The sequence below is a fragment of the Pituophis catenifer genome, unplaced genomic scaffold, assembly GCF_029215685.1.
Source record: "Pituophis catenifer annectens isolate HBS135680 unplaced genomic scaffold, rPitCat1.0.hap2 SCAF_11, whole genome shotgun sequence".
NCBI classification, from domain to species: Eukaryota; Metazoa; Chordata; class Lepidosauria; order Squamata; family Colubridae; genus Pituophis; species Pituophis catenifer.
In genome coordinates, this window is record NW_027256891.1 from 16653066 (window position 1) to 16676719 (window position 23654).

Here is a 23654-nt window from a genome sequence, read left to right on the forward strand (position 1 = left end):
TTGAGTTTGACAGTCCTGCTGTAGAGGAAACGCTGTAGGGCACCCGCCCATAGATACAGAACATCAAATACTGTGGTATGATGGCTACTTCTTTGTAACAATGGCTTCCCCCCGAAAACTTCCAAAGGCATTACATTTGATCTGCCAACATCTCAATGAACTTCTCCCTGCATCGTAGGACAGGACCTGAGGGTCAAGCACAATACAAACCTGAATAATATCATGCTCTCCAATGTTTTTCGTTGAAACCCCCCCACCCCACCCCAAAGCAACAGGAACCACGTTCCCCCCCCCAAGGAAGAAAATGCCCAAATGTTGAGCATACTGAATCAAGAAGAAAACCAAGACATTTCAAGCTTTCTTCCATAGGGCAGTTTTAGGGCCACTTTGTCACCAGACACCAAATGGTCTGGTGTGACTTTTCTAGCAATGGGCTGCAATCTAAAACAGCTTTCCCCGGGTCTGGGGTAGACAGTTAGAGGACTCCAGTTCCCATCTTTTCCTACATCGCCAGCGGGCATTCCATGGGAAGCCTGTCATTTCAGGTATCCAAGCCATGCCAAGAAAATCAGCAGTTAAAACGGCCTATGTTCTACAGTGCAATATTTAACAGTTTAGTGGGATAGGGTTCAATTAAAGGCCAAACTGAAGTGTCACGTCTCTGGGAGGTTTCCTGTATGCATCTTGGACCCTTGCAATGTCCCCCCCGCACCTCCTTTCCAAAAGGCTGAAGTTTAGTCTGCCCTTCCTGGGATATAACTGAATCAGCTGACTTGCTTCCACTAGGATGGGAAGTTCTAGAAGAGGAAGCAACAAGGATGCCTTGTCCCAGGAAAAGGAAGGACAATCAACCTCAGATCAAATGATGGGACAAATGGAACACCAGCAAATAGAATGGAAGAATCCTTTTGGATACCACCAGTCTGGGATGCTAACTTTACCAAATAAATTGTTGGTTCCAAGATTGTCCTAAACTGAAATCCCTCCTCTTACATTTCCTGCATTGGGTTGGGTTGGGTTGGGTTGGGTTGGGTTGGGTTGGGTTGGGTTGGGTTGGGTTGGGTTGGGTTGAGTTGGGTTGAGTTGGGTTGGGGTTGGGTTGGGTTGAGTTGGGTTGGGTTTGGGTTGGGTTGGGTTGGATTGGGTAGAGTTGGGGTTGGGTTGGGTTGAGTTGGGTTGGGCTTGGGTTGAGTTACATTGGGTTGGGTTGGGATTGGGATTGGGGTTGGGTTGGATTGAATTAGGTTGGGTTGGATACTGGCCTCTTTTCCTCTAATAAAATCTATGACCTAAGGAAGTGAATCTGTTGCATTTCCAAAGCCTGAAGTTATTCTAACTTTTAGGCCAGCACCACATCACCCATTTCTGAATAAAATACATTCCTTACAGCCCTTGGGCTTTCCACTTGTTTACAAAATTCGCTGCCCAGAAGGCGCTTCTGGGTAGGAAGAACAGCTAATCTGCTAGCAGCAATGAGCTCCCACTGTGTGTAAAAGTGCACAAACAAAGCTTCAGTTAGCCAAGCTTTTGTGACATCTTCACGCTGGGTGCATAGAATAGGTCTATATGGATCTCATCTCCTTTCATTCAGACCGGGTTTGGAAGAAAGCGGACTGCGCTTATGGAGCACCAGACGCTCTCCTCATGCATCTCCTCATTTTACATGTTCAGTGTTAACATCAGCCAAGGGGAATGACCTACATGCAGAAGTCTATATGGGCCAATCCTTGTTTAGAGCCACTGTGCTGGAGTATATATGATTTGGAAGGAATATGGCCGATGACAAAATTTGGGGATATTGGGCTTTGAGAAAGGGCCATTTCCTATTGGCTAACTCCCTTTTCCATATATCTGTTAATGTGCAAGAGGAATATTTGCAGAGTGCTAAATTCATGTTGCCCCCTCTCCCCCATGTACAATTGTTATGCGGTAATAGGGGACCCAGACCTGTATTTTCTAGGCAATGGCTTGGGTTCCAACTTTGTTTGGTTCCGATTCTCCCCCAAATGATAGCTTAAGAGACCTGATGGCGTCCCCTCCCCCTCAGACTCCTCTGTCTGTTTTACAAAACAAAACCCATGTTGCACTTTGGATTCCCATGCAGCTGAGATGGCACGATCCATCTCCATACCCTGCCATGGTACCCCCTTCCTCTTGTCAGGAACAAACAAGACATGCCAACTCCATTGGAGACAATTCAGTAGTGCTATCAAAATAAAAATAAAAATAAAATAAAATATTAAAAATCCGGTCCATGAAATGCCACCCACACCGATGCACCACGAGCGATGCACCACGAGCGGTGGACTTTCAGTAAACGAGAGAGAGACTTGCAAGCCGCCAGCTGCCTCCAAAACACACATGAGGTCATTGCCCCATCTAAGTTGCAACAGTTGCTCCAGAGACTTGGCTGGCAAGACAGGACTTCTTGGGTCCTCAATGGCAGGTTTTCATTCCTGATACATACGGGGACTCTTGAGGCCGGCAGTTACATTCCTGCTGTTCCGGGTAGTCTATAAAGTCTGGAGCAGGAAGACCCGTTACCACCATTAATGATTTGTTCCAAATGGTAAAGGTAGGGCAGACAGGCAGGATGAAAGCAATCTCAAACGTATGGAGATGGAGCGAGTTGGCAGGGTCGTAGAAGGAGAAGACATTGTTGTCGTAGTCCAGGAGGACGCCCAAGCGCTTCATCTGGGGATGGACATCAAGCAGCATCTCCTTGTTGTTATGCCGCACGACAAAGCTGTTGTTGCAGCGGGAGAAAACCCAAGAGGAGGAGTTCTTGCCGACCCACTCGTTCTTAGGGGCTGATTTGTAGGCAATGCCGATGGCGTACCTGGGAAAACAGGAAGGGGACCAAGAGTCATTTACAGGAGATCAGCTGAAATGAGGCAAAAATGTAATAGAATTACATCTGCATTAGCAGAGGGGGAGGATGTGGCCAACTCAGAGCCTTCCCAGAAAGAAGGCCCAGATCAAGAGAATATGCAGTCCCAAACTGGATGCGGCAAAGGGAAGAAAGTTTAGGGTACCCACACTAGAATTTCTCAGGATATATCTAATAGGTTAGAAGATGATTGCTTTAGTCTGGCAAGATTCTGTCCATTAGGTACAAGCAAATAAATGATTGGACTCAAATCTTATTTATTTAAATATATATCAATATGATCAATATAAATATATATCAGCTGCTATATATCATATATTACATTATATAAATATATATCAACTGCTGATCCAGTTCTACAGAGGAATTATTGAATCTGTCATTTGCACCTCCATAACTGTCTGGTTTGGCTCTGCAATCCAACAAGACAGACACAGACTTCAGAGGATAATTAGAACTGCAGAAAAAACAATAGCTACCAACCTGCCTTCCATTGAGTACCTGTATACTGCACGAGTCAAAAAGAGGGCTGTGAAAATATCTACAGACCCCTCGCATCCTGGACATAAATTGTTTCAACTTCTACCCTCAAAATGACACTATAGGGCACTACACACCAGAACAACTAGACACAAGGACAGTTTTTTCCCGAATGCGATCACTCTGCTTAACAACTAATTCCCAAAACACTGTTAAATAATTTACTAAGACTGTATTACTATTATTCTTCTCTTCCTTACTAGTATCTATCTCTTCCCACTTATTATTATAACCATGTTTCTTGTATCTTTCAATTTATATTGTTTTTATTTGTTTCCTAGTACGATTTGATAGCTTATTAGTAACCTTGACTATCACTAAGTGTTGTACCTTATGATTCTTGATGAATGTATCTTCTCTTTTTATGTACACTGAGAGCATATACACCAAAGACAAATTCCTTGTGTGTCCAATCACACTTGGCCAATATAGAATTGTATTTTATTCTATAAAGAATTCTATATTTCATTTCCTCATCCCGGTGTTTGAGCCTGACACAAAAGACAGCATCCTTTCAATAGTCTGATAGAGTGACTTAAATTTTGGATGTCCACAGGGTTCAAACTTCACTCAACTAGACCACACCTTAACCAACTTTATTTTAATGTGCCTTCATGTCAGCCTTGGCTCCTGGCAACTAAACAGAGCACTCCATGCAGTTTGTTAAGCAGAAGTAGTGTGCCTTTGCCTTCTTCTTCCCAGGGTTGATAGGGAAGGACTGACCCTGAGTCACCCAGCTAGATTCATGCCCAAGGAGGAACTAGAATTCCCTGTCTCCCAGTTTCTAGTCCGGTGCTTTTAGCCACTACATCAAACTCGCTCTCAGCTGCCTCTATGCTCGCTGCTGTTTCTTTGAGTTGAGTCTCTCGCTCACAGAATTATTTTGCAGATCATAGTGAGGAACATCCACCCTCTGTCAACCCTGAAGCAAACCTGGCTGAGGCCATTTTAACAGAGGGAAGAGGGGTGGGGAATAGACAGCTGGGGTTTTGTAGTCAAAATAGAATGTTTTCCTGTGGGAACCAAGAACATTTCAACAGGTGGCGGGGAAGAGGAGTAGAGTAACCATGCCACCGGCAGGCAACTGTATTGGACAATGTGACTGATGCCTGGGGAGGGGGAAAAGAGGAACTTTCATTTTGTAGTTACCATATTTTTCGGACTATAAGATGCATCTAGATTTCGAAGAGGAAAACAAGAAAAAAAATTTTTTTGGCCTCCATGCGTCCGGTTTTTGCTCTCTCCAGCCCCCAGGAGCACTCTGCCAGTCTCCAAAACCCTCTGCAGGTTCCGTTTTTGCAAAAACAGGCCCATTTTTGGCCTGCTGAACCCCCCACAAGTCCCATTTTTGCCCTCCCCAGCCCCCAGGAGCACTCTGCAGGCCTCGAAAACCCTCCGCATGTCCCATTTTTGTAAAAAATGGGCCCGTTTTTGGTGAAAACAGGACGCGTGGGGTTTTTTTTCAGGAGGCCAAAAACAGGGCCGTATTCGGTCTATAAAACACACTGACATTTCCACCTACTTTTTTGGGGTATGTGTGTGCGTCTTATAGTCCAAAAAATACAGTAGGTGCAAACAGCTTTCAGAGTCAGTTTTCACCAGCTGTGCCAACATGATGTATCCAATAAATTATTCTTTGAGGACTCTACCTGCCTCGGAGTTGTGCTTTCAATGGGTGCATTACTTGGAACGCTGACACCCTCACTTTATGGAAGTAAAAACGACCAAATCCAATAAATCGTGGAAGCAAAACCTACATTTACTTCCCCCAGATTTTTAAAGTACCCAACACAATTTTTGTGTGGCTTTGTGTTTCTCATTCTACAGCCTTTTTATGTTGGGCGGGCAGCTTCAAAATTAGCTGCGTTAATTCTGCCCTCCCTGTAATGTTTGGCAAGACGCCGTGGGAATTTCTACATCGATCAAACCAAATGAAGTATGGTTTTCTATGCACATACAGAATTAGAGGTGTGTCTATGTGTGTGTAAGTGTGTGGTAGGGGGAGTGGGAGGGAAGGAGGGCAGAGAATTCTCCCATCACAAAAAAGTAATTGCCCAGCTATGCCCATCAACCTCTGGTTGTTGTTAAAGCAGGTGTGTAGAATTCTTAATTTCATGCTGCGTCAAATGCAAATGATGGGAGAACGGTGAAGTGTGTTCTCCTATTTCACAGTCCAGCTATTACGATGGTGCATTTTGCTCTCTTTAGCTTTTGCTTTGCTAAGTTGGGTCTTTCTTTACAGGCTCCCCATCCCCCAGCACAGAAGCTCCTCCCACCTTTCTCATCCACTGCATACATCAGGTGAAGCAGAAAAAGGTTGAATTTCTATAACGGAGAGTCTATGACAGGGGTGTCAAATGCAAGGCCAGCGGGTCTGATCCGGGCCGCAATGTGGTCGGATCTGGCCCATGGGGCTGTCCTGGAAAATGTAAGGGGCCGGCCCGCAACGCTTTGGCCCGGTCTACCCAATGCGGCTTCGGTCCGGTCTATCCAGTGCGAAGAGGAAACATCGGGCCAGCACGGCTTCAGCCAGATCTACCCATATGAAGAGAAAACATGCCAGAAGTTTAGGGAGTGGTGTCAAGCTGGCCATGCCCACCTAGTAAGCCACGCCTGCCTGGCCCCCCCGAGGTCAACCACAGCCCTGATACGGCCCTCAATGAAATTGAATTTGACACCCCTGGCCTACGAACCGGTAGTAAAAAAATGCTACCGGTTCGGTGGAACTGGTATTTCCGATGATCAGCTGGGTGATGATCAGCTGTGACATGCGATTTATATTAGCTAGAATCATCGGATTTCCTGCTTTCTAGCTAATCTAAATCACGTGGCACAGCAAATTCTCCCCCCCTCGCTGTTCTACTTATTTTTGCAGACTCTGAAGGCTTCAAAATGTTCCTTTTTTAGCACTGCACGGGCACGCGCTCGGTACCAGACTCATAGAACCGGTAACAGACTTCAGAAGATTTCACCGCTGATCGTAATGTGTGCAGGAGCCCAAACCTAAGGACAGGCTCCAGGATAAGTGCGAAAACTTGGAAGAGTTTTCCAAGTCCTGGTGTTCGACCCAGATTGGATCCTGCAACATTATCCTGGGACACTGTCTATTTGTCTTCTTAAATCTGCCTCCAGGATTCCTTTCAAGGTGAGGGTTATGATCCATAAAATCTAACAATCATAGATTCCCCTGTAGTTTCTAACTTTGCTACATATGGAAGAAAATAAGATGACTAACGATGCTGGCAAGGGCCTTTGTTTTAAATACTGTCCTTAGGACATGTTTGTTCAGAGTACAATAAGAGAATTTACATGGTCGACATTATAGGAAGGAACTGGAGTTCCTTGTCCAAGTGAAAAATCTTACGAGGAAATACAAATTTGCAAGGCAGTTCTACCCTAGAACTCTTCTCAAGGGGCAGGTCTCTGACGAACTGTTACAATCGGGGGGCGGGGGGGGAGTCTACTCTGAAGTGTACCAAATACACAGAGCTGTAACACTCCTTGTGTAAAGATATCAGCTTCCCAAGACCGCTCTCGATTATCTAATTGCAAAAGGTTGTTCAGCAGGGAGAAACAAGGGCCGACATGATTACAGTATATTGATCATCATAGCTGAGAAACTGGCCATTTTGGACTCTTTTCAATCAATCAACTAGCTCTGTGATGGCGAACCTATGGCATGCATGTCAGAGGTGGCGCACAGAGCCCTCTCTGTGGGCAAGCGTGCCGTTGCCAAATGCTCTTCTGGTTTTCAGCGCACTGACCAGCTGGTCTTTGTGGGTGCCAGAACGCCAGAAAAAGGACTGAAAAATGGCCTGGAAAACGGCCTGGAAAACAGCCAAAATCGGCCAAAAAACTGTTCTGTCCCAGCTACGGGACACACAAAGTTTGTACAAAACTTAAATTTACTAAAATAACTCAGTCTTTTTCAAAACAAAGACTGTTAATAAACTTTCTTAACAGCCTACAAGAAACCAAAGATAAAGTAATCACAATCTCACGAAGGTTGGCAGAAAGCCCAGAAACAATTTTGCAGAGAATCCAGACGCGAAGGAGAGTGAACTAAAGTTGTTCCCTACAACTTGCTTCAGTTGGCATTCCTCCTTAAATAGGCTAAGGAAGTGGCCAATTAGCCCCAAGCCTTACTCTCGAGGAGACCCCCTCCTGAGGAGCCACTTCTGCCTTTTGGCAGCTCTGCATGCCCGTGCATCAAGAAGAGGCTCCTCCTCTTCGTCCTCTTCACTTAAAGGAGCTTCTGGAGGTTCTGAAGGCCCTGGCTGAATCCCTGCCTCCAGCATCACATCTTCTCCAGCCTTCTCACTGTCCGACTTGAGTGCCAGCTGCACAGGCTGGTGGCGCAGCACCACACCAGCCTCCTCACTGTCAGAATCAGCTACAATCTGCACAGGCCACTGACGGGCCACAACAAAAATAAGCATGTGCGTGCCAGCCAGTTGGTCTTCAGGTTTCCGGCGCTCCAGCATGTGCACATGAGCACATGCACAGCATGCACGCACATTCTGGTTTGGGCACTTGGTGCCGAAAAGGTTCGCCATCACTGAACTAGCTATTCGCCATTTATTTAATTGACCGGCTTTTGATTCCAGCTGATCAAGATAAGAATTCATATCTAGACTTGTTTTCTCTTCCATCTTTCCATCTGTTTTTTCCCCTTGGGTGTCCTATTATTTTGCTTCTTTGTCTCCTTACTTGCAATGGCAAGTTTGCAGCTTGGCCAATGCTTGTTATAATACAGGGAGTTCTTGACATACAACCATCCATTTAGTGACTGTTCAAAGTTACAACAAAGCATTGAGCAAAATCACTTACGACCAATGTTCACACTTACGACCGTTGCAGCATCCCCACAGTCACATGATCAAAATTCAGACACTTGGCAGCGTCACATGCTCCCGTTTTGTGACCTTCTGACAAACAGTCAATGGGGGAAGCCCACTTCACTCAACAATTATGATACTAACTTAACAATTTGACAGGTTTAACGGTGACAAAGTTGAATGGGACCTTGGAGGTCATCTAGTCCAACCCCCTGCTCACGCAGGAGACCTATACTAGGGATTCGAACCGCCAAACTGCTGACCTCTCTGCTGGACAAGCTCAGTGTCTTAGCCACTGAGCCACCTAGCCAGGCTAATTGCAGTGATTCGCTTAACAACTGTGGCCAGAAAGGTCGTAAAATGGGGCAGAATTCACTTAACATTTTTCTTGCTTAGCAACTGAAATTGTGGGTTCAATTGGAGTTGTAAGTCGAGGACTACCTGTTACAAGTTGTAACAGGTAGTTGCTACTGTTACTAGCAGAAACATGAGTTACAACTATAACTACAGGAGTAGTTGTATTACTGTACAACTACTGTTGCAACTATTACTACAGTAATAGTAATAATTAGTTACAACTAATTACTACTATTAGTAATAGTTACAACAATTGTTGTACAACAACAACAACAACCATAGTTACAACTACTACTACAGTAACAAGAGGATAGCAAGCCCTGAATGTCCAAAAAGAATCCCAAAGACCTGTTGTTGTTTTTTTAAAAGAAGTTCACCGCAAAAAATGGAGTTACCACTTCTCGGCATTTAGTCAAAGTTTTGTGTTTATCGAGTCCTTTCTAAGCTTTGTTTTGCAAAGCAAAGTAGCTCAACCTTTGATCCGCCACTCCGCTCTTCCAATGAAAGAGACTAATCTTCCTAATAACACGGTGAAAACATAATGAAAGACCCGAGGAACTGATAAAGTATTTTCACGGACACCTGATTTGAAATAACTTCCCGACTCTGTGGGCTCCCAAAACGGCCTTCCCTTTAATCTGAAGTCCATGGCTTTGTGGGAGGAAGACAAAAGAAGAATGGAGATTGGCTTAGAGAAGGGCAACCACAGCTACTGCACGCAGGAGATGGGGAGGGGAAGGCTGATGACATTTCAATTGCAACCACCGAAAGCCGCAGGTCCCCGCTGTGCCTTTGATCAGTGCATTTCTGTATGACACACGCCTGAGGGCTGCTTTGAATCGCAGCCGTAGCCCAGCTCAATTATTCCTGCCCTCTTTCCCTGCAGCGCAGAGAGAGTGGGTGCATTGCTCATGAACCTTGCGAAGAGTACACACTGCACACAGTGCCGTGTGCTGCTGCCAGTGCGTATCTTTAAAATGAAGCCCTCCAGCGGAAGAGGCTGAATGGAAATGGCTCTCAGAGAAACACAAGTTTCCAAAAAAAAAAAAAAGAATAAAATAAATAGAGAGAGCAGCTCTTCCTGAAAAACTACTTAGCAGTGAAATCTCTAATTCTGTGGCGGTGCATGTGGGACAGATTCTTCCTGTTACTCTACAGGACAAGGGTTCAATAGCTTCCTTTTCCCCTTAAAAACTCTGTAAGGGGATAGGGACACGGTGGCTCAGTGGCTAAGTCGCTGAGCTTGTCGATCGAAAGGTTGGCAGTTCAGCGGTTCGAATCCCTAGTGCCGCGTAACGGGGCGAGCTCCCGTTACTCATCCCAGCTTCAGCCAACCTAGCAGTTCGAAAGCACGTAAAAAATGCAAGTAGAAAAAATAGGGACCGCCTTTGGTGGGAAGGTAGCAGCGTTCTGCACACCTTTGGTGTTGAGTCATGCTGTCCACATGACCATGGAGATGTCTTCGGACAAAGCTGGCTCTTCGGCTTTGAAACTGAGATTAGCACCGCCCCCTAGAGTCGGGAATGACTAGCACATATGTGCGAGGAGCAGGGGTGGGTTCTACTTACCTTTACTACCGGTCTGCAGCACGGCCGGTTCGCGCTCTTCTGCACAAGCGCAGAAGCTTCTGCGCATGTGCAGTAGCATTTTGATGACGTCGGGGTCAGTGAGCGGAGCCTCCCGCCGGTTTTACTACTGGTTCTATAGAACCGGTGAGAACCAGGGGCAACCCACCACTGGTGAGGGGAACCTTTACCTTTACCTTTAAGAGGATATTGGCTAACAAAAGGTGGTGGTGAACTATCCTTAAATTCCAGAGCCCAGAAAAGGCCTACAGGAAAATGAGCTCTAGGTTGCCCAATTCAAGAGAAGAGCTCAACAGCACTTCCTGTTGTATCATCTAGCTTCCAGGCACAGCCATCCTGTTATTAAACAGTTTAGATTCCAAGTATGCCACTTTCACAACAAAATAACAGAGATGGAAGGGACTTTGGAGGTCTTCTAGTCCAACCTCTTGCTCAAGCAGGAAACCTTATACCATTTCAGACAAATGGTTGTCCAGTGTCTTCTTCAAACCTCCAGTGTTGGAGACCCACAACTTCTGGAGGCAAGTCATTCCACTGATTAATTGTTCTCAACAATTAGGAAATTCCTTCTTTGTCCTACATTGGTTCTTTCCTTGATTAGTTTTGCTTCTTGTTCTACCTTCTGGTGCTTTGGAGAATAGGTTGACTTCCTCTTCTTTGTGGCATCCCTTCAAAAATTGGACCACTGCTATTATGTCACCCCTGGTTCTTCTTTTCATTAGGTTAGACATATCTAATTCCTGCAATCGTTCTTCACATTTTTTAGATATTTTAGATGTTTAAATATTTCATGTTTAATTTTGGCAAAGTTTAAGACTTCAGAAAGGGGCACAGCTTTTATCCTGAACTAGCAGCCAGCAGGTAAGGAGTTAAAGAGCCTCCAGTTTCCTTGAGACCTTTGTGGTCAAAGGCCAACACAAACAACAGCTTTTTCAAAGTTAAACTACAGTAACATACCCTTTCATGCAAAGAGCTGTCCGTGGTCCTGAAATAATCTGGCTCTGCAGGTATCTACTGTATAAATGCTATGTCATTTCTCAAGGGTTATTTACACCACATACTGAACCACAAAGTAGCCAACTCTATTTTAGCCTAGTGTAGAGTTAATTTGGTTTATCATGACTAAACCCATCATACAAACATCATTACTGAGTAGACTCAATAGCTACTAGATGTTTTCCTCCAAAACCCCAACTGTGGGGCTGTCTGGCCTCATGAGAAACCTCCCCCCCCACACACACACACATACACACACATCTACATTACCAACTGTTAACCCCTCCCCCAATCTTGGAATTTGAAATTTTTGAAATTTTATGTTATTTTTATAATTTTAAAATGTGTTAATATTAATTTATTCTGATTTTAATGTTAATTTTATTGATTATGTTGAACACCAGCAAAAGCTCTCTGAAAAATATGGGTAGTTATGATTGATAGATGGATGGATGGATGGATGGATGGATGGATGGATAGATAGATAGATAGATAGATAGATAGATAGATAGATGGGTGGGTGGGTGGGTGGGTGGGTGGATGGATGGATGGATGGATAGATAGATAGATAGATAGATAGATAGATAGATAGATAGATAGATAGATAGATAGATAGATAGATAGATAGATTAAGAGAGAGATACATATAGATATAGATACATATTGATTATGTTGAACACCAGCAAAAGCTCTCTGAAAAATGGGTAGTTATGATGATAGATAGATAGATAGATAGATAGATAGATAGATAGATAGATAGATAGATAGATAGATAGCTGGCTGGATAGATAGAGTGAGAGAGAGATACATATAGAGATATAGATACATATTGATTATGTTGAACACCAGCAAAAGCTCTCTGAAAAATATGGGTAGTTATGATAGATAGATAGATAGATAGATAGATAGATAGATAGATAGATAGATAGATAGATAGATAGATGGATGGATGGATGGATGGATGGATGGATGGATGGATGGATGGATGGATGGATTAGATAGATGATAGATAGATAGATAGATAGATAGATAGATAGATAGATAGATAGATAGACAGACAGACAGCCATTGCTATGAGAAGAGCCATTAACCACTAGTTTGGTGTCATTTTTAAAAAAATCACACTGATACTCAAATCATGCACAGCTAAAGTAACAAGAGTCCCATGGCCATGAAATGCTAGCCAAATGCTTTCTCCCATCAGCTTTCATGGTCACAGCCCAATTGAGGACGCCTCCAAATTTAGTATACTGTATCTTCTAACACAGCATTCCCCAACCTTTCCGGATTGGCAGCCCGGTGCAGGGGGGAGGAAGGGGAGAAGAAGGGGTGGCTTTGTGTCAGAGACAGGCGCCTGTGCCTGCATGCACAGAGCTTCAATTGTGGGTGGAGCTGCAAGGGCGGGCACCTGCGTGAGTGGGGCTGCCCACAGCTCACATGAGTCAGGATGCACGCATGTGCACCGGTCTGCTGCTCACACGGCCCTGTTGCAAATAGGCCACAGCCCAATAGTGGGCTAGGGCTCATAGGTTGTGGACCCCTCTTCTAACATTTGGGCAGGGGTGGGCTGCTGGGGGTTCTCAGGGGTTCGAGAGAACCTCTAGCTAAGATTCTGTGCAGTTTGGAGAACCCCCAAATCCCACTCCTGGCTGACCCTGCCCATCCCTCCCCTCCCAGGAGTCCCCACGTGGCCTGTTTTGGATGCAGGTAAGTGCAGGGCACCTGCAGAGGCTCGGGGAGGGTGAAAAACAGGCCTACCGGAAGTTCAGGAAGTTTGGGAAGACTGGAAACGGGACCGTTTCCGGCCTCCAGATGGCCTCTGGAGCCTGGGGAGGCCGTTTTCACCCTCCCGGAGGCTCGAAGAAAGGCTCCAGAGCCTGGGGAGGGCAAAAATGCCCCCCTTCCCCACCACGGTGCAGGAGGCCGACTAGGCCACACCCACCCAGCAACCGGGCAGAGAACACCTTGCTAAAATTTTTGAAGCCCACCCCTGTATTTGGGTGATAGAAAACAGAGGTACCACTGGATCTACCACTGATGACTTTGAACCTCTTGCATTGCACCGGTTTTGTGTACTCTTTTGATGAATCTTTGTTTTATGATTGGGGGAATGGAGACAATACAGAACCTCGACCTATCCACACAACCCATTAGGGGAGCCCATTCTTACCCAACACGGCCCACTTACCAAGTGGAGGTTCCTAGAGTTACCTCCCAGTAATGGCATCCACTGTCAATGAACACATTCCCCGTCACCCCGTAGCAGCCTGTTCCACTGAACCTCTCAGGAGTGTGACTCTTTTTCAGGGAGCTTTCGTCTTTCTCCATCTGAAGTCCATCATTGGAAATCTTCAACTTCTTATGAGCCATTTTAGGGTCTAACTTGAAAGGCTGGCCTGCAGGAACAGAAAGCCAAGATTAAAAGTCAACCCAATCCAAATAATTTATTCCCCCGCCCCCAGAAAAAACTTTCCCAGCTTCCTGTGCAAATGATTTGTCATTTTTTTCAATTCTCTAAAGGAGCCTGATTTCTTGACAATAACAGTAATAATTAAACCAATGGAACACATACAAAAATAGGAGTTACATAAATAAGCGCTGTGAATCGAGCTCTCACCACCGAAGTCCAGCTGGACAAATTCCATGTTAACTATTTTTCTGCAGCCAAGAGGGAAAGGGTTTAAATGAGCAGGAAGTTTCCTAATGCTTACTTTCTATCATCAGGAATACACTCATTTAGAATAGAATAGAATAACAGTTGGAAGGGACCTTGGAGGTCTTCTAGTCCAACCCTGCTTAGGCAGGAAACCCTACACCACTTCAGACAAATGGCTGACAACATCTTCTTAAAAACTTCCAGTGTTGGAGCATTCACAATTTCTGGAGGCAAGTTGTTCCACTGATTCATTGTTCTCACCGTCAGGAAATTTCTCCTTAGTTCTAAGTTGCTTCTCTCCTTGATTAGTTTCCATCCGTTGCTTCTTGTCCTGCCTTCAGGTGATTTGGAGAATAGCTTGATTCCCTCTTCTTTGGGGCAACCCCTGAGATATCGCAACACTGCTATCATGTCTCCCCTGGTCCTACTTTTCATTAAACTAGCCATGCCCAGTTCCTGCAATTGCTCTTCATATGTTTTAGCCTCCAGTCCCCTCATCATCTTTGTTGCTCTTCTCTGCACTCTTTCTAGAGTCTCCACATCTTTTTCACATCGTAGCGACCAAAACTGGATGCAGTATTCCAAGTATGGTCTTACCAAGGCATTATAAAGTGGTATTCACATTTCATGTGATCTTGATTCTATCCCTCTGTTTATGCAGCCTAGAACTGTGTTGGCTTTTTCTACCTTGTTTCTCAGGATGCTTTAGAATTCCTTCAGGAGACATTCCTTCAGGTTTTATGTTATAATGTGAAATGGATCTGCACTGGCTTTTTTGTATTTTAATTACAGCTCTTAATGTAGCATTTTGCTGTTCGGTACCTTCCAGTTTTTATTTTTATTTTCTCCTCGGATTCCGAGGGTAAATACAGGTAGCCCCTCAACTTATGATCACAACTGAGGCCAAAATTTCCATTGCCAAACAAGACCATTGTTAAGTGACTCTTGCCCCCTTTTACGACGTTGCTTGCCACAGTTGTTAAGTTATTAACACGGTTGTTAGGTGAATCTGGCTACCCCATTGACTTTCTTTGTCAGAAAGTCATAAAAGGGAATCAACATGACCCCGGGACATTGCAGCTGTCATAAATAGGAGTCAGCTGCCAGTATCTGAATTTCGATCATGTGACCCTGCGGATGCTCCGACGGTTGTAAGTGTGAAAAACGGTCATAAGTCACTTTTTTCAGTGCTATTGTAACTTCAAACAGTCACTAAACAAATGATTGTAAGTCCAATGTCAACTTCCAAAGCATCCCTATAGGCAAGGGGGATGGGAAAATGGCGAAGCAGCATGGCAGCCAAAAACAAAAGCACATTCCAGACATATCTCTCTCAAGACAGTCTCCCAGGATTACCCACAGCAGCCGGAGGGGAGTGATTTCTACAACCTGCGAAATTGCTCCGTTGCCGAATGTGACTGATGACACACCCTGGGGGAAGGGGAGAAACAGACTCAAGATTGGGTCGTAAATTACATGGGGTCAGAGTTGGCGTCACTTGGAACATGCCAACATGAAGCTCCTAATAAATGACTGGGTTTCTTTTGAAGCTTGGTCAAGGCTCATGATTTAATTAGGGCATCCGTTGAAACCCTGACATCGAGGCCCACTTGAATTCCTCCAAAAAGATTGGAAGTGACTGTGTTAAACCATCCAGAAAAAATGTTTCCATGTGATTCTGTGGCATATTAAAAAAAAAAAAATTACTCCAGAAGAACCCACCATGGCACAAGAAAACTCTCACGTCATCTGCATCGCTAGAACTACACTGACGCCAAGATTTATGTTTCTGAAGTCACCTACGGATGAGTTTCTAAACTGGTACATATCCTTGCTTGCAACACGCAATTAAAAGGAACTTAACTCTGTGCAAGCAACCCGTTGAGATTTCAGCAGAAACGGTCCCACTGGAAACTGGGTTTAATTTCCCAATTAACTGCCGTGCCTTGTATTTTAGATCAGCTCAAAGACAACCCAGGTGACGTTTTGAAGAGGCAGTAATGGAAGAATAAGATCTTGCGAAGCAGGAAAGACAATAACAAAATCTAATTCTGTGCAGCCTTTATTCTCTCTTCGCATTAATGTGCATTTTTCAGGCATGCTGTAGGGGAAAGCTAGCTCCACTTAAGTGCTGGTATAATAATCTGATAGAGGTGCAGAAAATATCCGTATATTGTTTAGTCTTTCTCCCCACAGCCACAGCCAATGCCAGTTTTTACACAGTAAAAACACTGTTATTACATTTTATAGGAAAACATGCCCTCGTGGCTTCAGAATCTTTTTTTCCACCACTGATGGATGGTTGGATTTGAGGGCCTTCTCCTTACATGCAGAGGTGGGATTCAACCGGTTCGGACCAGTTCGGGCCATCCGGATGCTAATTTTACATCTGGTTTACCGAACCGGTAATTGCAAGGACTGGCTGGCCCCACCTACCCTGCCCCACCCCTCCCAGGAGTCTCCACACGGCCTGTTTTGGATGTCAGGTAAGTGCAGTGCCTGCGTGGAGGCTCTGGGAGGGCGAAAAATGGGCCTCCCAGAAGCTCCGGAAGTCTGGAAACGGATCAGTTTCCAGCCTCCAGAGGGCCTCTAGAGCCAGGGGGAGGCCGTTTTCACCCTTCTGAGGCTCGAGGAACGCCTCCGGAGCCTGGGGAGGGCAAAAACACCCCCCACCATAGTGCAGGAGCCCGAGTAGGCCACGCAAACCTTGGCCACGCCCACCCAGCAACCAGGCAGAGAACCGGTTGCTAAAATTTTTGAATCCCGCCCCTGCTCACATGGATGGGGCTCTGGCTGCAGACACCAATCAAAAGCTGAAAATCAGTTTTGTTCCACGCTGACGATGCAATGGCGATGAAATGCAACCTTCGTTCATCACAGTGCACAATTCCCAAGACTGGAAAAACTTGAGGTTGCTCGGGGGGGGGGAATCCTCTCTTGCTCCTCTAAGCCGCCCATCATCCTCTGATGCTACTTAACTACATCAACGGCGCAAGCTCTATTGAATCATCAAAGTCCAGATAGATCTATAATCTGTGCAAGGAATTCTTAGATGTGCTGCTCAGTTTTCTCAATGGTACAAGAATCTTTGCATCGTTGTTGAGAGAAGGAAATACAGGGAACTGAAATCCACTGTCAATCAGCTTATCGTGGACATCAAGAGAACGTTGAAAGCCAATTCTGCAATGTTCGATACAAGCTGAGCAGCTCATTGTCAACAGATGTAACAAACTGTATTTGATTTGTGTTTCCACTTACGAAAAGCTGGACACTGCCGGTATTTTATTTTTTGCAGAACGATCCTTTCCAAATACATGGCCGCACCATGATTTATTTCGCCCAATGAAGGAGGAAAGGGGAGGGGGAAGAATTTGTGTCGGTTGTAATTAAATAATTGCAAGCAACCACACGGCAAACTTTAATGGCCATAAACGGCAATAACTCAATAGGGCCATTTGTAATCCAGGGGACAGTCAACAGAGGCATAGTTCAAGCATGAATTTCCCGGAGCAATAGAAACAGCTACTGCCATGAAAGGAAGACAAGGCTTGATAAATTTTGCACAGAATCGTAGAACTGGAAGAAATCTTGCAGTTTATCTAGATCAAGGCTGTCAAACTCAAGACCTGCAAGTGAGATCCAGCCCGTGATGTGGTTGGATCCGGCACGCGGGGCCGTCCTGGTCTACCCAATGTGAAGAGGAAAGATCAGGACAATATGGTTTCGGCCCGGTCTACCCAGCGCAAAGAGGAAAGATCGGGCCAGCGTGGCTTCGGCTCGGTCTACCCACTGCAAAGAGGAAAGATCGGGCCAGCGTGGCTTCAGCCCAGTCTACCAGTGCAAAGAGAGTGGGCCAAGAGAGACGAACTGGCTTAAAGTCACCCAAGCTGGTTTTCAGGCCTAAACTGAGATTAGAATTCATGGTCTCTTCATTTCTAGCCTAGTGCCTTAACCACTAGACCAGGGGTGAAACGCTACCAGTTTGGACCAGTTCACCCAACCTGGTAGTAATAAAAGCTACCAGTTCGGACGAACCGGTAGTAAAAAAAAATGCTACCAGTTCGGGTGAACCGGTATTTCCGATGATCAGCTGTGTGCACAATTTATATTCACTAGAAAGCAGGCAATCCTGCTTTCTAGCGAATTTGAATCGCACAGCATAGCTGTTCCCCACCCTGCCGTTCTATTTATCTTAGAAAAGGCTTCTTAATCCTCCTTTTTCAGTGCTGTGCGGTAGCGCCTGCAGTGTGCATGAGCACAAAGTGCATATTTGGTCACACTGTGCATGTGCGCGCAAAGTGAACCGGTAGCAAAGAGAACCAGTAGCAGATTTCAGAGCATTTCATCCCTGCACTAGCTCTTAAACTGGCTCATGCATGAGGGCACATTTGGCCCAAGCTTTTGTGCAGCAAAGGATCTGCCGGTGGCTTTTGGATCAATCCAGAAAGTCAGTTCTATGCATGACTGTGAAAAAGTTGTGTTAGCTCAGGGGTCCGCAACCTGTAGCTCCAGAGCCGCATGCAGCTCTTTGGGCCCTCTGCTGTGGCTGTCAGGTGATCCCACCACTGGCTGGCCCCACCCTCGCCCTCCCCTCCCAGTCACTCCTCACCTGGCCTGAGAAGGTAAGGGCGACGGTGTGAGATGGAGAAGCGGCCAGAGCAGAGAGAGAGAAATACAGAGATCGGGGGAGAGAGAGAGACAGAGAGAAATACAGAGAGGGAGAGAGGGGGAGAAAGAGGAAGAGAGGGGAGAAAGAGAGATGTCAAAAGGATTTTGTGGTTCCTGGTGTTTTTTAACAACTGGTTCTCTGCCCTAATGATCGGCTGGGTAGGCATGGTGGGGGGAGGGGGTGTCATGTGACTGGTGGAAGTGAGTGACATTGAGTTGGCCACGCCCACCCAGGTTTTGTGGCTCCCGGTGTTTTCTTTTCTGTGGGAAACGGGTCCAAATGGCTCTTTGAGTATTTAAGGTTGCAGACCCCTGTGCTAGCTTGATCAGTAAAAACAATAGAGCCTCTTCGAGGATTGAAAATCAATTCTGGATACCCTGCAGGGGACAATGAACCTGGCTGAACCTGCGGCGAAGCAAGTTCACCCTCCAGCTCTGCAGAGTTACGGAGTTGGCCTCAACCAAGTTTAGGAAAATTCTGAACAGTCTTTGACAGGAACATGTGTGCTGAGAAGCGAGAGGAATGACATAACCAATCAATTGTTATTCCCCAGCAGAAGCAGAGCTCAGCTGAAGTCTGTCAAAGCACATCTTTGTTGGAGTTCAGGAAGGCTGTCAGGCTCTCGGCTCTGAAGGAGCTTTTGGGCAAGAGAGCTCCTGCATGTTTATTTATCTCTTCCCCCGCCCCCACTCCTTTAATTTCATTTTTATAATATTTCGGATTTTCTAACTGTGGGTAGAAGCTGCCTGGAGTGCAGGAGAAACTACGTTTTGCAAACAGATGGGAACATTGCTCAGTAGTACTGATGGCTAACTATAAAGGTAAAGGTAAAGGTAAAGGTAAAGGTAAAGGTAAAGGTAAAGGTAAAGGTAAAGGTAAAGGTAAAGGTAAAGGCAATGCTCATCTCCGTTTCAAAGCCGAAGAGCCAGCGCTGTCCGAAGACGTCTCCATGGTCATGTGGCTGGCATGACTCAACGCCAAAGGCGCACGGAACGCTGTTCCCTTCCCACCAAAGGTGGTCCCTATTTTTCTACTTGCATTTTTTACGGGCTTTCTAACTGCTAGGTTGGCAGAAGCCGGGACAAGTAACGGGAGCTCACCCCGTTACGCAGCACTAGGGATTCGAACCGCTGAACTTTTTTTTTATTTTATTTTTTTTAATTTGATTTATATGCCGCCTTTCTCCGGAGACTCAGGGTGGCTTACAATGCGTTAAGCAATAGCCTTCATACTTTTGTATATTTATACAAAGTCAGTTTATTGCTCCCATAATCTGGGTCCTCATTTTACCTACCTTAGAAAGGATGGAAGCCTGAGTCAATCTTGAGCCTGGTGAGATTTGAACTTGCAGTAATTGCAGGCAGCAGATGTAAGTGGATGTTAATTAGTCTGCTGAGCCACCAGAGCTCCTAACTGCCAACCTTTCGATCGACCAGCTTGGCATCTTAGCCACTGAGCTACCGCGTCCCTTTTATCCTAACTATATTTTTTTGCCCTAACTAACATGTGGGAAATATTGCAAGGTTTTGGCAATCTCAGCCCCAAAATCTCAGGTGGTTTCCTGAGAATCAGGGTTGGGAGGTGACACTTTGAGACCTGCAGGGGTCCACATTAAACCATTCATCACAAGTCTCTCTCCAGCTTTTAGCTGGACATGTTCACAGAAAGAGAGTCCATCATTGCTCCGGGTAACTCATTCTTAACACTGCACCGTAATCTTCCTGTAATTTAAGGCTCTACTCTTTGTCCTATACTATGAGAGCACACAGAACATATTTTGGACTGCAAGATGACTTCTTTCACATGCTACCATATCCCATCTTTCACCTTCCTATCTCAAGACTGTAGAAAGTTACCACCCACCCTTCTCCTAGGAGAATGAAATATTTTGAGAAATATTAAAAAGGCAGAATATTATATTTCCTAAAGGGAGAAATGGAGAAACATGTTTTTTTTAAAAAGCAACTCCCACTTTCTTAATAGCCCCAGCAGATATTTTGTGCCAGGGGTGAAATGGTACTGGTTCGCACCGGTTTAGGCAAACCGGTAACGGCGGCAGGTGGTTCGGAGAACCGGTAGTGGTGGCAGTGCGAGGCTCCGCCCACCTCCCAGACGTTGTTACTTCCTGGTTTTAACCAGGAAATAATTTGTTTATTACCCTCTGCGCGTGTGCAGAAAGCTTTGCGCATGCGCAGAGGGTCCAAAATTGCATGTGATGCACGCACACGCTTCCGAACCGGTAGGGAAGGTAAGTAGATTTCACTCCTGTTTTGTGCCCATTAGGAAAGACTGGGCCAGCCTATCTAAAACACAAAAAACCTTCAGCTCCAGGATGATGGGATTATCCTTCAGGGCAAAGCCATTAAGACACAATAGGGAATTACCCAACACCCTTTCAGAACACAAACCCCTTCGTTGCATCAGCCAAACTTCAACCAAGCTTAGCTCAGACAGACTCCTAGGATTTGTACATGGCTCCATGGGAGTCTGACAACAGCCAATAGAATACATGTTCTTGCACAGGAACAGGAAGCTCAAGTGCAAAGGCCAAGAGAAGGTATAAAAAACCCTCACTCTCAACTCCATGTGGTCAGCTACCCAGAATCACATGTGCTTGGAGGTTGAGCTTCATCATTAAACCATCTTTCCAATCAGCCTACATGTTTCCAGTGTCTTCATTCCAGCATGGAACTGGACCAGATGGATATTTCTTCCAATAAGACCGAACATTCCCAATCCCCTCAGTTACTTCTCCTTGGATGTTATTTTGCAAGGAGACTTCATGTGAGAATTCAAAAATATCACACATTAAAAAAAAAAATTAAACCCCGTGAATGTCATTTTAGGAGATAATTGCATGTGGCTTGCTGACAATCCTGCTTTAAAATGTGCTTTGCTGAAAAAGCCACCCCATAACTTCTAAAACCTTAGTCCAAGAGAAAGAACCATGAAATCTAGGATTTTAAGGTCTTTTTTTTCCAAAGTATCTCCATAATCCCTCCGGAGAACCTGAGTTCCACTGCTAGGTTGCAACTCAGCAGCAGATGTGAAGATTGCAAATGGAAAACTACCCTTGTATTATCATACATTCCTTGATGAAAGACAGGGAAAATTTGCCCACAAATTTGCCCACTATTGTACCACAAATTGGTGGTACAATCAGAAGCCCCCACCCCATCTTATTTGCCAGTTTATGCTCCCTCTTTGACATGCATTGGCTAACAGTTCATTGGGTGTTTGATTAATTTAACAAATGGACTTCCAGTGCAATGCAAAGCCTTGGGCCACCTCCTAATCATTCGGCTGAGTGACAGACAGGGCAGTCCATCTCACACCCTCCTTTCCCCTATAACCCTTTCTTGCTAGCAATTTATTGACACAAGTCAATACCCTCCAAAGTAGAGGCTTTTTTTTTTTTTTTTGCCAGGGCTTGGCTTATCCAGCCAGGCAGCCATTCATCCCTTTTTAAAAATCCTCACAAATCCTCGCAAAAAAGAAAAGATTTTCATCAAAGCCGAGCTGTTCTCCTCAACTCACAAGAAAAGAAATTGGATTTGCTTTTTATTTTCGCAGGCATTCTGGTTTCCAGGGAGCTGATGGAAGTGGTGGAGGAAATAAATCATTTTAAACACCCAGTCAAACACTGAAGATAGGAAAAATTGAAATATCAAAGTGGGAAGGATCCCGGAATCCATTAAAACCCACTTTCTACAGGCCAAATGAAGTTGGGTCTAAATATCCACCATAATGGGTTTGTGATAATAGGTTTCTGGATACAATATCCTTCTCCTATCTCGTACATCTGGCCCATCTCTTTCATCTCATGCAAATAGTGCAAATCCAGTGGACCTCTAAGATTGGTTAACTTTGAGATGTTCACCAAAGGAAGCTTTCTAGTCCTCCTCTACTCTCCCATTGGATGGATGTCTGGAATAGAGTGGTAATAAGTGATACTGAGAGGGATGCAGTTGCTCAGTGGCTAAGACACTGAGCTTGTCGATCGAAAGGTCGGCAGTTCAGCGGTTCGAATCCCTAGTGCCACGTAACGGGGTGAGCTCCCGTTACTTGTCCCAGCTTCTGCCAACCTAGCAGTTTGAAAGCACGTAAAAAATGCAAGTAGAAAAGTATGGACCACCTTTGGTGGGAAGGTAGCAGCGTTCCATGAGCCTTTGGTGTTGAGTCATGCCGGCGACATAACCATGGAGACGTCTTCAGACAGTGCTGGCTCTTTGGCTTTGAAACGGAGATGAGCACCATCCCCTAAAGTCAAGAACAACTAGCACACATGTGCAGGGGAACCTTTACCTTTACCGCTAAGTGATACTGGGGGTGAAGAAATGGCAAATATATATTACATAAATTTCCCTGTGTTATGGATTCAGGATAAGACTTTTTAAAAATACTCTCTGATGTAACCTTCTTGAGATTCCTCAGAAAACATTGCTACAGCTATGGTTAAGTAGGAAGATTGAGCCAGTCTGGACCAATGACTAGCAGTAATGTAAAATGGCAGTCCAGAATCTTGAGATTCATAATACCTTAAGACATCAATGTTGCCTGGGAAATGCCTGTGGAGAACTCTTTTCATATCCCCATCAGGGAGCTGGAGCAAATGACAGGAGCTCAACCGGCCAGGCAGCTGCACTCAGGTCTAAAATGCAGGCTTGCTAACCTCCAACCCAGCATCCTAACCATGTGAGCCACTACACTCCACAACATGTCATGATCCTGTGCAGTGCCCAACCATGGCTTAACATTCAACAAGGCATTCGACAAAGTAGACCACAACCTACTACTTGGTAATGTAGAAAAAAGTGGGATAGATAACATCACCACCAGATCGATTCGTAACTGGCTGACAAACCATATGCAATGAGTAGTCCTTAATGGGTCTACGTCTACATGGAGGGAAGTAAGCAGTGGAGTACCACAAGGTTCAGTCTTAGGCCCAGTGTGATTGATTGATTGATTGATTGATTGATTGATTGATTCGATTTATATGCCGCCCTTCTCCGGAGACTCAGGGCAGCTTACAATGCGTTAAGCAGTACTCTTCAATATCTTCATAAACGACTTAGATGAGGGAATAGAAGGGGAACTTACCAAATTTGCAGATGGTACT

General features: G+C 45.1%; 1 protein-coding gene across 2 annotated transcripts in view; it reads right to left on the reverse strand.

Annotated features, from left to right (window-relative positions):
• Positions 1-1586: 1586 nt before the first annotated feature.
• The window catches only part of MID2 (midline 2), a 151677-nt gene continuing 129609 nt past the window's right edge, over positions 1587-23654 (reverse strand). For both annotated transcript variants that reach the window (XM_070951739.1, XM_070951738.1), the window contains exons 8-9: positions 13396-13603; positions 1587-2839 (exon numbers count right to left, since the gene is read on the reverse strand). In XM_070951739.1, the coding sequence (XP_070807840.1) occupies positions 2437-2839; positions 13396-13603 (611 nt within the window). In that variant the 3' untranslated portion in view covers positions 1587-2436. The remainder of the gene's footprint in view (positions 2840-13395; positions 13604-23654) is intronic.